This window comes from Anolis sagrei, chromosome 2 (assembly GCF_037176765.1).
Source record: "Anolis sagrei isolate rAnoSag1 chromosome 2, rAnoSag1.mat, whole genome shotgun sequence".
Classification (NCBI taxonomy): Eukaryota; Metazoa; Chordata; class Lepidosauria; order Squamata; family Dactyloidae; genus Anolis; species Anolis sagrei.
In genome coordinates this window covers 49,897,849-49,914,055 of record NC_090022.1, presented here as the reverse complement: position 1 = coordinate 49,914,055, position 16,207 = coordinate 49,897,849, and the positions used below count along the sequence as shown (strand labels likewise).

The 16,207-nt window shown below is 42.3% G+C and overlaps 1 protein-coding gene across 1 annotated transcript in view; it reads right to left on the bottom strand.

The window, feature by feature from the left end:
- The window catches only part of LOC132769364 (cullin-associated NEDD8-dissociated protein 1-like), a 33,699-nt gene extending 19,286 nt beyond the window's left edge, over positions 1-14,413 (bottom strand). The window contains exons 1-4 of the mRNA XM_060766266.2: positions 14,004-14,413; positions 2,376-2,519; positions 1,086-1,240; positions 633-756 (exon numbers count right to left, since the gene is read on the bottom strand). Coding sequence (XP_060622249.2) covers positions 633-756; positions 1,086-1,240; positions 2,376-2,519; positions 14,004-14,071 — 491 coding nt within the window. The 5' untranslated portion in view covers positions 14,072-14,413. The remainder of the gene's footprint in view (positions 1-632; positions 757-1,085; positions 1,241-2,375; positions 2,520-14,003) is intronic.
- Positions 14,414-16,207: the final 1,794 nt, after the last annotated feature.

Here is a 16,207-nt window from a genome sequence, read left to right as displayed (position 1 = left end):
CTCAATGCTATGGAATCATAGGAGTTGTAGTTTTACGAAGCCTTTAGCCTTATCTGTCAAAGAGTGTTGGAGCTCACCAAACTACAAATCCGAGAATTCCACAGGACTGAACTAAGGAAGTTAAACTGGGGTCAAACTGCACTTTGTGTGTTTTGGCTGACAACTCCCACATTTTTAGGAAATAATTAGGAAATATGTGTAATGACAATCGGAACGGCTACGGTGTATGATTTTTGGATTGTGAAATTTTAATATTTATATTAAGATGTTTTTAAAGCTTTGTTTTAATATTTAAATGTTGTTTATGTCTCATGTTTAATGGTTTTAATTGTTTTAATTTATAGTTATATGTTAGTGTTTAGTTATTGTGGTTTTTTTCTGTCTACATGTATGTTGGCACTGAATTTTTGCCATTAGTATGTTGTAAACCACCTTGAATCCCTCCAGGGGTGAGAAAGGTGGTATATAAATATAGTAAAATAAATAAAATCTGTTGCGATTGGCTGAGCTAGATGAGGTTGACACCGTAGCTCGAAATATTCAGAGACCTATCCCTGCCTTAACATTTTGCATAGCAAGCTCTGGAGGCAATATGCTACACTTCTGCTTTAAAAAGGAAACTTTCTCCATACCTGCTCAAAATATCTGACAGGATGTCAAGAGCTTCAAGCTGCACAGACACATCTTCTTGCTTCCCAATGGCTCCGGTCAGTTGGGCTGTGATTTTTTTACACACATTGGATGTCATGGTGGAACCTAGCAACGGGAAAGTGTGGAAATTAGAATAAGCATACAGTTGTGTTATTGTGTTATTAAACATGTTATTGACACATCCAATGTCATTTCTTGCATAATTTCTCACGCTAAATTCTGTACTTCCTCAAATATGGTGTTTAGCAAACAACAAATAAACTTTCTGATCTTATTATGTTTGAAAGAATATTATTTGCTCATGATATATATTTTTCTTTATAACTGGCAGGATTTGGAAAAGAAATTCCGTATAGCACCATATATTACTCTGACTGGTATAGAGCTGGAGGGAAAGGCAGAAACATCTAAAGAGGAAGGTTTGCATTTCTAACCTGTAGATGGAGGAGGCAATTCAGAAATTACTGTCTTCAGTCCAATACTGGAGATATCCCGGAGCTGTTCCTTATCTGATAACATGTTCGTACAGAGTGTATCAACAATTGTTTCCACCTGATATTCTTTCACTTTGCTCACCAAAGGGCCCAAACTGAAAGAGAAGGAACACACAGAAAAATCACACAGAAATGGCAGAATGTCCCCAGCAAAGTTTAGGACAAATACAAATCTCCCTCTTTCCAAAATGCCAGTATACACTTCCTGCTTTCCTTCCAATTGTCTTTCCCCATTCTAATTTGCAATAAGTGTCTGAGATTCTTTTGAAGGCAACACTGGGAGGCCTTGAAGTAAGTGATGAACAGGGAGTAGAGCACCAAGTCCTTCTTAATGCTCCATTTTCTGATATGCATATTATTACAGCAGAGTCTCTCTTATCAAACATAAACGGGATGGCAGAATGTTGGATTAAGTGAAAATGTTGGATCATAAGGATCGATTAAGGAAAAGCGTATTAAATGTCAAATTACATAAAGATTTTCTAAATTAAACACAAAAATCATGTTTTACAACAAATCAACAAAAAAAGCAGTTCAATACACAGAAACGTTATGTAGTAATTACTATATTTATGAATTTAGCAGCAAAACATTGCAATGTAGTGAAACAGCTTTGGATCCAGGCAGGAAGTAAACTGTGTTGGATAATACAGAACGCCGGATGAGCAAAGATTGGATAAGTGAGACTCTACTGTAGTTAAGAAGGGCCCGTGAATGTGACAACCAAAAAGAATATTTAGCACCAAAGTCTGCCCCTAAATTTAGATGTTCCTCAGGGTTTGGAACCAATCTCAATTCTGCAACTCCCAGCAATCCTTGACAGTAGAGTCAATGGTAAGGAATGCTGGGAAAGGCAGTCCAATAGGCTTTTTGAAGGCCTTGTAATTGTGCTGCAAAACTTTTGGCCCATTTCATTAGATGTTTAAACCATCACTTTCTTGATTCTATAGCTACCATGGCCATTTCTGCAATTCTGGGTGTTGTACATTTCTCACTATTATGTTCCAAGGCCCAGCTGTGCACACACAAAGAGGCAGGCAAGTGTGTGCAAGCACAGACGTGATCATGCATGACTTCTTTAAGGGCAGATGGGAGCTGGAAGCAACACCGCAAATCACAAATTGAATCTGCATCTTGCAAAAAGAGTTGTACACAAAAAAATCCACAAAATCCCAGTAGCTTTATATCGGTTCCTAGACACTATTATTGCTGATGTAAGAGAGCTCTTACCATTTGACAGCCAGATTCTGCACCTCCCCATTTTTGTCCTCCAGCAGTTTCAGAAGCATTTTCACAACTTTCTTCTCACTGTCTTCATCAAGCTTTATGGAATCTTTCTGCAATTCCATCATTAGATCATTGGTAGCCATAAACCTGGGGGAGGGGGGGGCACAAATAATTTGTATCAGGTTCACCAAATTATAGTCAGTGATTATGTTTCAATGCACGAAAACAGTAAAGAAAAGGACAAGCCAAATTAGATCAATATTTTGCAAGTCATTAACTTAAGGGCCATCAAATAAGTGAACAGAATCTCCTCACCTAAAAACGGGATGCTATTTGAAAGATCTTCTTGGTTTAATCATTTAGATAACAACTTTGTTTCCCTGTGTAAGATGTTTAATTCAGGACATCAGCTTAATTGTGATATTTGCAGTTTACCTCTGTTCTGCTCTTGTGATAAACACCTGCCAGTGATTTACTTACAACTCTGCAAATTCTTGCATTTTCCCCTGCAGAGACACCCAGGACAGTGAAACAGAAGCATAACACAATTGTAAGTCATGACCAATGAAAAACAGATTAGGGAGTTCTGTATATGTTTAGTCTGGAGTTTGAAAAGCCTGCAGCTAGTTCTGGAAATTCACAAGAACTAGACCAGAAAAGAAGGAATATCATACGGATTCTTTCCTTTAATCTCAATAAATATCCCTGAGGATTTTGGCCAGTCCGGATGAGCCCTTCTTTCTGAGCTGTGCAAGGAAACCCTGATGTTATCTCCAGTCAGTTTTTAGAGAGATAAGAACCTATTTAAAAGGGTTTAAATTTTGAATAGCCAGCTCTTTAACTATGTTTAAAATTTAAAGTGCAGAATATTTGAGATGTAGACAAGCAGAGAATGAAGCTGTGTCCTGCAAGTTTAAAAGCTTTTGCAAAGAGAAGGCACACATAAAACCCACTTGTGCCTTGCATGCCATAAAGGACTACACAGAAACAAAACAAATCCACAACTTAGTGTTTAAATACAGAAACCTCTCCAGACATTTTCTCTCCAGCTCCTAGTACTCTAACCCCACAAGGAATGTTATATATCGAAGCAGCAGTCTATCCATGCTTAGTTATTATGACCTACCAAGTTAAGATCTGAGCAGGAGAGCAGACACTGTTAATATGTGACAAACTTAAAAAAATTAATTAAGGCCCTTTTACACCACTTTAACTGAATGGCTCAATGCTACGGAATCCTGGGAGTTGTAGTTTGATGAGGCGGCAGCAATCTACGGGCCGGGTCTTAGCACAGCAGGTTAAACCACTAGCTGCAGTAAATTTTGTTGGGTGAGTGGGCTTATTAACAGAAGACCCTAGTCATAAATGTACAGCAGAGTAACTTATTGGTGTGACCCAGCATCAGTAGCCCAAAGAGATAAAAGAACAAAAACACACAGACCAATGTTATCTCTTCCATAGGAGGCTTTTCCTTATAGCAAAATAATATGGTTACACTATTTACAAGAACAAGGTTTTCATAACACAAGTAAAGTTCTTTATTAGCTTCCACGCTGGGCTTCTTTCTCATGCAGATAAACAGCTTCGCTCTCACATAGCTTAGCTTCTTCTCACACTGAAGTTACACAGGAGTTTCACACACTAGCTTTTACACAGCAGTCTTCACACAGGAGCTTCACACATGATGGCCTTCAACTTGGGGCTTCTCTCACCGAAGCTTCTCACACCAGGCCTTCTCAAACTGCAACCTACTAACACTGAGGCCTACCTCACACTGAGGCCTTTCTCCCACTGAAGCCTTCTCCCACTGAGGGCTCTCTCAGACTGAGGCCTTTCTCCCACTGAGGTGAACTAACACTGAGGCCTTCTCATACTGAGACTTACTAACACACTGGGGCCCTTCTCCCATAGAGACCTGTCACAGACTGAGGGCTACTAAGCTATAGGCACATCTTCTTATACTGAACTACAGCTTTTGCTGAATCATTGTATCCATTTAACCCTTTCAATGCTTGACTCACATTTAAAAATACCTAGTTAATTTTTAATATTTCTGACAAACGTTATGAGTCGAAAGACTGCCAGTTTGAAGCCCGGGCCAGGGTGAGCTCCTGGCCTTTAGCCCAACTTCTGCCTACTAGCAGTTTGAAAGCAAATGTGAGTAGATAAATAGGTACCACTTTTAAAAAGTAGGGAGGTATTCTGAGGCACCCATAAGGAATGCTGGCGATTTGATCAAAGTTACGAACCAAGATCTTCAGCAGGGAGATGGCGCAACAGCCCCCCCCCCCCCGGTGGCCAAAACCGAGCACAAAGCATCCAAGATGTCGAAGATGGGGAAAGCCAATATATATACCTCTATCCATGTACAATTGTCTGACGTATTTGTGTATAAAATGGCATTGAATGTTTGCCATCGATGTATGTTCTGTGATTCGCTCTGAGTCCCCTTCGAGGTGAGAAGGGTGGAAAATAAATACTGTAAATAAATAAATAAATATTTGCCAGAGAAGGCTACAGATCTTGTAAAACTATAACCTGTCAGATTATGTAGACAGAGGAATGGCAATAATACTAATAACAAAGTGCATTAATTCTGCAGTGTAGAAGCACCTGGAACAATCTGTTCTTTCATCCTCACCAAATGTGCCTCCAAAGGCAATAGGATTAGAAGAAGTATATCTCCTGCAAATCTTAAAGCCCAAGCAAGTTTGTAGCAGAGATTTCATATAGCCCGAGCCATATAGGATTTTAAAATTAATTAAAGTCCACAAAATGCAAAAGTAATTAAACTACTAAAACAATTACTAAATCCAGTTAAAAACAAATGCCACCTTGGAGGAGCATCTCTAGCCCAAAATATGGGCAAGTTTGTAAAACAAATAATCTGGACCCAAATCATATAGGGCTTTATAGGTCAAAACCAGCACTTTCAATGGTGCCCAGAAATGGGCCAGCAGTCAGTGAAGGAAATTGTGGGTTCCCTGTAACCAGCCCTAGTCTCTTTGGTGAAGCTGGCACATCACAATAATCCAAATGGGATATAGCGAAGGCATGTGTCACTGTGGCCAGATCTGACATCTGAAGGAATGGGCGCAGCCGGTGCACAAGCCACAACTGTGCAAATGCACTCCTTGCTATTGAAATCCTGAGCTTCCAGGCGAAAGGTTGAACCCATCAGCCCCCCTGCCCCCCTCCGGGTTCTGAACCTGAATCTTTAAGTGTAACCCTATCCAGCACAGGCTGAATACTTATTCCCTGATCTGCTTTCCAACTGACCAGGGCACCTGTCTTGCCTGGATTAAATTTCAGTTTATTCACTCTCATCCAGTCCACTGTACTTTCGTTAGTACCATGAGACTGATCTGCACATACAAACTGTTTACTAACAATCTTGACACTATATGCAAGGAACGTGAATCAGATCCTCTCACAATACTGGTAACCATATACCAAATCTGGCTTGCAAATTTTCTGCTTCTGCCATCATGCCGCATAGTCTCAACCTAGCTTCTCTCTATATGTTAACTTTTTCTCTTTCTTTTATACCAAATTTTTGAAAAAGTTACTTTTTTTGGACTACATCTCTCCCCCCCCCCCCCCCCCAACCAGCATGATGCCTATTTTGAAAGAATTCAATCTATGGACCTCATCAGGCAATTTGGGGGCTCCATTTCCATCCGCTTAAGAAACGGAGTCCCATGGGAGTCCCACATAGGGCTGCACATGACATCAGGGCACTTCCGGTGGGACTCTGTAGTGATCCTGTAGGTAACTTGAACCTAAACCATGTAGAGCTTTAAAGGTCAAAGCCAACACGTTGTGCTTTGCCCAGAAACTAACTGGCAGCCAGTGGAGTGACTTTAGGGTAGATGTAATAGGTTCACTCCTGGATGTTCTCGTAAACAATATGGCTGCTGTATTTTGAACCAACTGGAGTTTCTGAACTTGGTATAAGGGTAGACCAATATAAAGCACATAGCAGAAGTCCAACCTTGAGGTTAACAGCACATGCACTATCGTCTTCAGGTCCTCCAAATCTAGGAAAGGGCACATCTGACATATCAGCCAACGATGATGATTTCCACTCATGACAGTTGCATCTACCTAGGCTGACATTTGGAGAGATGGATCCAGGGGAACTCCCAATCTATGAACACAGTCTTTCAGGGAAAGGGTAACCCCACCCAGGACTGGTTAACACACCTCCATCACCAATTAGGACCTTTGATGGCAAGAACCCCTGTTTTGTCTAGATACAATTTCCATTTGTTTTTCCTCCTCCATCCCATTACCTCTTCCAGGCATTCATTCAGAGGAGACACACTATCCTTAGCTGAAGCTGTTTTTGAAAGTATGGCGAAATATATTTGGGTGTCATCAGCATACATCAGTTATCAAACACCCTGCCGCATTCCTATGGATGATCTCTCCCAGCGGCTTCATGTAAAAATTAAATAGCATTGGGGATGGAATGACACTTTGTGGGACCCCACATAACAGCTCCTTTTTGGAGGACCAGCTATCCCCAAGCACCACCATCTGGAACCTGCCAAAGCGGTATGACCGGAGCCACTGCAGGAGGACAGTGCCTCCAATTCCCAACCTTTCCAGGCATTCCTGGAAGATACCATGGTCAATGGTATCAAAGGTAGCTGAGAGGTCTAGAAGCACCAACAGGGTCACAAACTACTTGTCGGTGTTGAGACGGAGATCATCCACTAAAGCAGTGGTTCTCAACCTGGGGACCCCAGATGTTTTTGGCCTACAACTCCCAGAAACCCTAGCCAGTTTGCCAGCTGTTAGGATTTATGGGAGTTGAAGGCCAAAAACATCTGGGGACCCCAGGTTGAGAACCACTGCACTAAAGCAGTCTCAACTCTGTATTCTGCTCTGAAGCCGGTTTGAAATGGATCAAGAAAGTGTGTATCATCCAAGACTGACTGGAGTTGGAGGGGCACTGCATTCTCAATTACTTTGCCACAAAAAGGAAGGTTAGAGAATGAGTATAGTTATTAAGGTTCAGGGGACCAAGGAAGGTTTTTTTCAGCAACAGTTTAACTATTGCTTCTTTTAAATAGGATGAAACATTCCACTCCTTAAGAGATGTGTTGATAATGTATTGCATTTGATATCTAATTGCATGACCACCCAAGAGGGGCAGGGATCGAGGGAGCAGGTTGCCCTCCTTACTTGAAGGTTCTAATAATGGGATCAGAGGAGAGGGCATTATTTATTTATTTACGATATTTCTATCCCACCGTTCTTGAATCCATAGGTGACTCAAGGCGGCTTACAACCTGGCATCCATTCAATGCCATAATAATATAAAATTAAAACAAATAAAACAAATTTGTAAAATCAATACAATAAAACCATTAAAAACATATACTAGTCTTCCATTAGCCTTTGAGGGCGGACCATTTCAATAGGTCCTTCACTCCTGCAGGGGTAGGTTGTAGATGTGATACTAACCCTGACCAGAAAGTGATTTGTCCATGACAACTTGGAGGTATTGGTCATCTGGGCCCACAGAGCTGATAACTCTTCCCTATGTTATCTTGTGTGTGTGTGTGTGTGTGTATGTATATAAATGTACCCGTTCTGACTTACAAACAAATCAACTTAAGAAGAGTTTCTTTGTGGTATAGGAAGGTGCCAGAACATCCTACTATACTATCTAGTCCTGACAGTATACACAGAATGCTCCCTTCTTCTGGTACTTTTTTGTTCATTACGTGTATAGACAAACAGCCTACCTATTTAGTAAATAGTTGGGAATTTATTTATCTGCTCATTTAACCTATTTACAAAAAGGAGTTGCTCTTGCGATTTATGTTAACATCTATAACCATTACTTATAATTGCTAAAATTAAAGGGCAGATATGATCAAATGTTCATGTAATCCAAGCAGAAAGTAACTTTTACAAGAATTGGCCATCATTAAATAAATATTCTTTTGTATGAACCATTCTTTGCTTTCATTGTGATCAAATGATCTCTTAAGTATCAAAAGAGATTTGCCTAGCAGGTTTACTCTCTGTTGAGAAGATACAAGCTGATCCAACCTCTTTCCATAAATGCACGTGCTTCTGTATATATGTCTTTGCGTATGTGCACATACAAGATTTTCCAGACTTGTGACATAGGTTCCCCTGCAAGATAATAAACTTGCACGTATGCCACAGACAATCCATTTGCACGTCTGCCATGGCTGGCATTTAGTCCATAATCCCCTTGAAATGGAAAGCTGACATTCTTTGCGTGCCCAATTCCATTTAATAATTGGTGAAGGAACAAATGGAGTTAATAAGCCAACTGCTTCCATGATGTCTCACACTGATCGGGCTGGGTAGTACTGATGGAGTTTAACAACAAATGGAGGATCACAGGTTCTCCAACTTTGTAGAAGAACTTTAAAATTATTCAAGTTTTGTTACATGTGGACTCCTATGCCACCTCCCTCCTTCTGAGGGCCCTTACACACAGCCCTATATCCCAGAATATCAAGGCAGAAAATCCCACATTATCTAAGTGTGGACTCAGATAACCCAGTTCAAAGAAGATATTGTGGGATTTTCTACCTTGATATTCTGGAATATAGGGCTGTGTGGAAGAGCCCTGAGAGTCATTGCTTGTCCTATCTTTTAGTTCTCAATCAAGGAAGATGTTAATTAAGAATGTACTTCAACTTATCTACAGGGAATTCTGAAAACAAACATGAGTGACTCTGAAAGCCACTACCATTGATATCAGAAGGTGCTTTTTTTTTGTCATGTCAGAAGCGACTTGAGTGAGAGAATTGGCCATCTGCAAGGACGTTGCCCAGGGGACACCCTATTGCATTGATGTTTTTACCATCCTTGTGGGAGGCTTCTCTCATGTCCCCGCATGAGGAGCTGGAGCTGATAGAGGGAGCTCATCTGCACTCTCCTGGATTTGAACCTGCGACCTATCAGTCATCAGTCCTGCCAGCACAGGGGTTTAACCCACTGCGCCACCAGGGGCTCCTAGGTGCTGATCCTAAGGAAAGTTAGACATATTGGAGTGGTGACCTCTGAACTGTGGATCCCGAGTCAGTCTGCCCCACCTCCAGCCATGATATTAAGACTCTGAGCTATGAGAAATGATTCCTGGAAGTAAATAGATAAGGTTAAAAAATTAAAGAATTCACTTCTGTGTGTATGCGCCTTGAAATCATGTCAACCTACAGCGACCCCCTGGATGTTCATAAGATTATCTTAAGCAAGGAAGAGTCAAGAGTTAAGAGGTGATCTGCAAGCTCCTTCCTATGTAATGCAGTCTATGACACCTGGTATTCATTGATGGTCTCCCAATCAAGTACTACATAAGGGCTTTTTTTTGTCATGTCAGGAGTGACTTGAGAAACTGCAAGTCACTTCTGGTGTGAGAGAATTGGCCGTCTGCAAGGATGTTGCCCAGGGGATGCCCGGATGTTTTGTTTTATCATCCTTGTGGGAGACTTCTCTCATGTCCCCACATGAGGAGCTGGAGCTGATAGAGGGAAGCTCATCTGCGCTCTCCCGGATTCAAACCTGTGACCTGCCAGTCTTCAGACCGGCCGGCACAGGAGTTTAACCCACTGCGCTACCGGGGGCTCCTTACACAAGGGCTGACTCTGCTTGACATCAAAATCAGACAGGATCTGCTGTCCTTGTGATATTCAGTGAACTGTTACACCTTATAACTGGTAAACTATACCATAAACGTTAACAGAAGCTATTCAATGACATTCACAGGGTGTTTAATAAGTTTACAAAGCAATCATAGGCATCTTGACTGAGACCCACTAAGTCCAACAGAACAGTTATAACCTCACTTATCTGGTGTCTGATGGACATATGTTTTTTAAAAAAGGAATTGGGCAAAACAGAATGAGTTTTAGGCTATCACAGAGTCCCACTACCTACTCACACCTATGGGATTATTAGTAGCGTATCAGTGCATAGGATTTGCCCTTATAAAGGTAAAGGTTTTCCCTTGACATTAAGTCTAGTCGTGTCCGACTCTGGGGGTTGGTGCTCATCTCCATTACTAAGCCAAAGAGCTGGCATTGTCCGTAGACGCCTCCAAGGTCATGACTGCATGGAGCACTCTTACCTTACCTTCTCACATTTGCATGTTTTCAAACTGTTAGGTTGGAGAAACTGGGGCTAACAGCGAGAGCTCACCCTGCTCCCCTTTATAATGCGCAGCAATGTTGACATATGGTTACATTTCTATGTGGCAATGCCCAAGAAATTTATTTTGTAGCAAGACAATCTGTAAAGAGGATAAAATAGAACCACAGCAATTGAAATTGAGCCAGTTTAATTCATGGAGACCATGCACTCCACTGAAATAAAAGGGATTTGCTTCCCATTACCATCTTGTGACTCCTGTACTTGTTTTCTGACCTATCATGCATTGCTAATGGATTGTTTGTGGGGTTTTGGACTGACATGTAAGCTGCCCGAGTCCCTTCGGGGAGATGGTGACAGGGTATAAGAATATTATTATTATTACTACTACTACACATCCACTTTAATAAATCCAATTGCTGAACTTCCTCTCTTTGGTTTGAGGTGCATCTACACAGTTGAATTAAAACAGTTTGACTCTAGTTTAAATGGCATGGCTTAATGCTATGGAATCACGGGAGTTATGGTTTTACAACATCTTCTCTGCAAAATAGTCTGGTGCATCACCAAACTACAGTTTCCAGAATTCCATGGCAATGAAACTGGTGCCAAACCACATTAACTACCAGTGTAGGTGCACCCTTGGCCTGAGAGTGACTCTTTCAAACAGGCATCAAATGTACAAACTACATTATGTTGTCGAAGGCTTTCATGGCCAGAATCTGAAGGTTGATGTGAGTTTTCCAGGCTATATGACCATGTTGCAGAAGCATTCTCTCCTGATGTTTCACCCACATCTATGGCAGACATCCTCAGAGGTTGTGAGGTCTGTTGGAAACTAGGCAAGTGTGGTTTATATATTTGTAGTATGTCCAGGGTGGGAGATAGAACTCTTGCCTGAGGCAAGTGTGAATGTTGCAATTGGCCACCTTGGTTAGCACTGAATGGCCTTGCAGCTTCAAAGTCTGGTTGCTTCCTGCCTGGGGTCATTCAATGCTAATCAAGGTGGCCAATTGCAACACTCACACTTGCCTCAAACAGACAAGAGTTGTTTCTCCCACCCTGGATATTCCACAAATATATAAACCTCACTTGCCTAGTTTCCAACAGACCTCACAACCTCTGAGGATGTCTGCCATAAATGTGGGTAGAACGTCAGGAGAGAATACTTCTGGAACATTGTCATACAGCCCGGAAACTCACAGCGGCACGAACAACAATATTTGACAGAACTTGAAACGTGTGGTTGAAATGTGCCTTCTTTGTGACAGAGCCACTGAACTCTAATGGGACTCACTTCAAATAAACAGATATAACCCGATGCCAGCTGACTGTCATTGCCCTGGCTTTGGGAATTAGTAACAGAGATCACATGTGTTTATTTTTTTCTGAAGCAACACTGTAAAAACAGCCTGTCATTTCACGTATAGTAGCAGCTGATTCAAAAGACACTCCCTCAAAAGAAATATATTTTTTCTCCCATCTCCTTGACTGCAGCTGTTCTAGCAATGCATTTCTACTGTCTTGGAGGAGGGACATAAAAGGCTGTAACAATATTTGATATCCAGGGCCACAAAAGGAAAACCCAAGACGTATCATTGGCCCTGGAAGCATGCAATATATTCCTGATCCACATGGGCCCAAGTTGGCCCATGCCTGCTATAACTTCCACCATTCCTCACAGCCTCAGGCCCCTTCAGATCGCAATAATTTTACAGTGTAGATGCAACACCCAGACTGGTTCAAGATTGGGAAAGGCGTACGGCAAGGCTGCATACTCTCACCCAACCTTTTTAACTTGTATGCAGAACACATCATACGATGTGCGGGGCTGGATGAATGCAAAGGATGTGAGAGCTGGACCTTAGGGAAGGCTGAGCGAAGGAAGATAGATGCTTTTGAGCTGTGGTGTTGGAGGAAAGTGCTGAGAGTGCCTTGGACTGCGAGAAGATCCAACCAGTCCATCCTCCAGGAAATAAAGCCCGACTGCTCACTGGAGGGAAAGATACTAGAGACAAAGTTGAAGTACTTTGGTCACATCATGAGGAGACAGGAAAGCCTAGAAAAGACAATTATGCTGGGGAAAGTGGAAGGCAAAAGGAAGAGGGGCCGACCAAGGGCAAGATGGATGGATGGCATCCTTGAAGTGACTGCGCTGACCTTGAGGGAGCTGGGGGTGGTGACGGCCGACAGGGAGCTCTGGCGTGGGCTGGTCCATGAGGTCACGAAGAGTCGGAGACGACTGAACGAATGAACAACAACAACAAAAGATGCAACACCACAGTCCTTCCCCCATGGAAACTGTTCTGGCCCAACTTCCCTGTCCGAACGCATATCTCCTTATGAACCATCTAGGACGTTAAGACCATCTGAGGAGACTCTGCTCTCAATCCCGCCTGCATCACAAATACATTTGGCGGGGATGAGGGCCTTCTCAGTGGTGGCCCCTCAGCTATGGAACGCCCTTCCTAGGGACATTAGATTGGCCCCCTCCCTTTTAACATTCCAAAAAAAGTTAAAACCTGGCCGTTTGAGCAAGCGTTTGAAAAAGCAGTGAAACAGATATAGGATTATGGATCAGTTGGATTATGAGATCAGATTGCGTTTTTATCTAGGAGACAAAAATGATTTGTTTTCCTAACTCGTTATGGTTTATATTATGCGTTGATATTTTTAAATGATTTAAATGTTTTTATGATGTTGTTGGGCATTGAATTGTTGCCTTGTGAACCGCCTCGAGTTGCCTGCGGGCTGAGAGAGGGGTGGTATATAAATATGGCAAATAAATAAACAAATAAATAAATAGTATATAGCAGGTATGGGCCAACTTGGGCCCTCCAGGTGTTTTGGACTCCAACTCCCACCATTCCTCACAGCCTCAGGACCATTCCATTTCCCCCTCTGCCGCTTAAGAATGTTAGAATGTTGAGGCTGGCCAATCAGAAACCACATGCAAATTAGTAGGTCGAGATAGCTCATGCATGGGCCAATTTGGGCCTTCCGGATGTTTTGGGCTCCAACTCCCACCATTCCTCACAGCCTCAGGCCCCTTCCTTTTCACCCTTAGCTGCTTAAGAATGTTAGAATGTTGAGGCTGGCCAGTCAGAAACCATATGCAAATTAGTATGTCGAGATAGCTCATGTATGGGCCAACTTGGGCCTTCCAGGTGTTTTGGACTCCAACTCCCACCATTCCTCACAGGCCCCTTCAGATCGCATTAATTTTACAGTGTAGATGCAACCCTATGCCCCCCCCCCCCCTGTATAGCATACAGTAAGCATCAGATCGCATTAATTCTACCAGGGTTCCTTTGCTAATTAAAGACCACTGCCCCCTCCTCCCCTTAAAAGGCCTGCAGGAATCACCCACGTGTGCAATGCACAAGCAAGCTAGCAAAAACAAGGGCTTGCATAGGTAAGGAAGGCATGCTAGAGGCCATCAAGGGGTTCTCAAAGGCAGCCCAGCCCACCAAGCAGTTCAGATCCTACCTGAAATCCTTGTCTGTGGATGTCATCTTCTCCAGGAGGTTGGAGATGTGATAGGAGATATTAGTCATCTTGGATCAGCTGGATAGACCCCTTCTGGCTTGGAGAGAGATATGGATATATATAGGTGTGTGCTTCAAGGAGAAGTTTCTTGCTGTCCTAGGCAAGGGGCCTCCTTGGGCCTGCGGGAGATCTGCATGGAGAATATGGCGACAGAAGAGGACACACAGAGAGACAAGGATGGTGTTTTTCCTCTCTCTCTCTTTTTCCTCCCCCCTCTCTCTCTTCTCTCCCCTCCCCTGGTTAGAAGTCGCTGGAAAAGCTGAGCCCTGCTGCTACTGCTGCTATCATCATCATCATCATCGGATATATATAGAGAGACAGAGCCAATGGTCTGAGCCACCGCGGGTGAGCGGGCAGCGCCCCCTGGCGGCAGACATCCGCAGCGGCCTCTCCAGTTACATTCAGCAGCAGAAAAAAGAGGAGGAGGAGGAGGAGGAGGGAAAGAGAAACAGGATCTTCCCTCCTCTTTCCCAGTGGATCATTGCTGCAGTGGAAGAAATGCAAGGGTTGGCTAACACGTCACACTCTTACCTTTGTCTTCTATACTGTGAATCTATATTGCAGAGTAATAATGATCTATATAAATAAAAATGTAATGTTCGCTTGTGGGATTAACATAACTCAAAAACCGCTGGACGAATTGCTGACAAATTTGGCCACAAGACACCTACTAACCCAAGGAGTGACCAACACTAAAAAAATGATTTTGTCATTTGGGAGTTGTAGTTGCTGGGATTTATAGTTAACCAACAATCAAAGAGCATTCTGAACTCCACCAATGATGGAATTGAACCACACGCGGCACACAGGACTCCCACGACAAACAGAAAACCCTAGAAGAGTTTGGTGGGCATTGACCTTGAGTTTTGGAGTTGTAGTTCCCCTACATCCAGAGAGAACTGTGGACTGAAACAATGATGTATCTGGACCAAACTTGGCATGAATATTCCATGCGCCCAAATACGAACAAAGATGGAGTTTGGGGGAAATGGACCTTGACATTTGGGAGTTGTAGTTATTTGGATTTATAGTTAATCTAAAATCAAAGAGCATTCTGAACTCTACCAATGATGGAATTGAACCAAATGTGGCATACAGGACTCCCATAACAAATAGAAAACACTAAAAGCATTTGGTGGGCATTCACCTTGAGTTTGGGAGTTGTAGTTCACCTATATTCATAGAGCACTGTGGACTCAAACAATGATAGATCTGGACCAAACTTGGCACAATTATCCCATATGCCCAAATATGCACACAGATAAAGTTTGGGGGAAATAGACCTTGACACTTGGGAGTTGCAGTTCCTGGGATTTATAGTTCACCTACAACCAAAGAGTCGCCCTAAAGGGCTGAGAATGGCGGTTAATAAATGCATCAAATAAATAAATGCATCAAAGAGCATTCCGAACCCTGTCAATGACAGAACTCGAGCAAACTTCCCACACAGAACCCCCATGACCAACAGAAAATACTTAAGGCCACCCAGTCCAACTCCCTTCACCAGGGCAAGAAAACGTTATCAAAATCCTCCTGACAAAGAGCCATCCAGCCATAGATAGATATATATGATTCACACACAGAGAGATATAGTATTATAGATTTGAAAGGGACCCCTAAAGAAGGACAATTATATGTTGCATGTTCCAGAGTAGGCAAACTAGACAATCTTCACATCAACACTGACAAAGAAACAACAAGAAATACTGTTTACCCACAAGCATAAATAAATTACATACAGTATATTAGAAACCAACACTTTCTCATTACTTTATTTTCCAGATCACCAGACTGGGCCACAGCAACGCATGGCAGGGGGCGGCTAATAATAATAATAATAATAATAATAATAATAATAATCTTTATTTATACCCCGCCACCATCTCCCCAAGGGGACTTGGGGCGGCTTACATGAAGCCGAGCCCAGCAGTACAGTACAACAATATGCAACAGGACACAGCAAAAATATAAAAATAAAATAAAGTACAACACAAAACCACTTTAAGAACACATCAACAATATAAAATCACAACATTTGAAACACAGAGATTGATCATATTGAGTGGGCTGATTTCAATGGATTAAAAATTTAAAAACACTGCTTGAGACAGCAGTGTAATGTATCTGGACAGGGGATCCAGAAA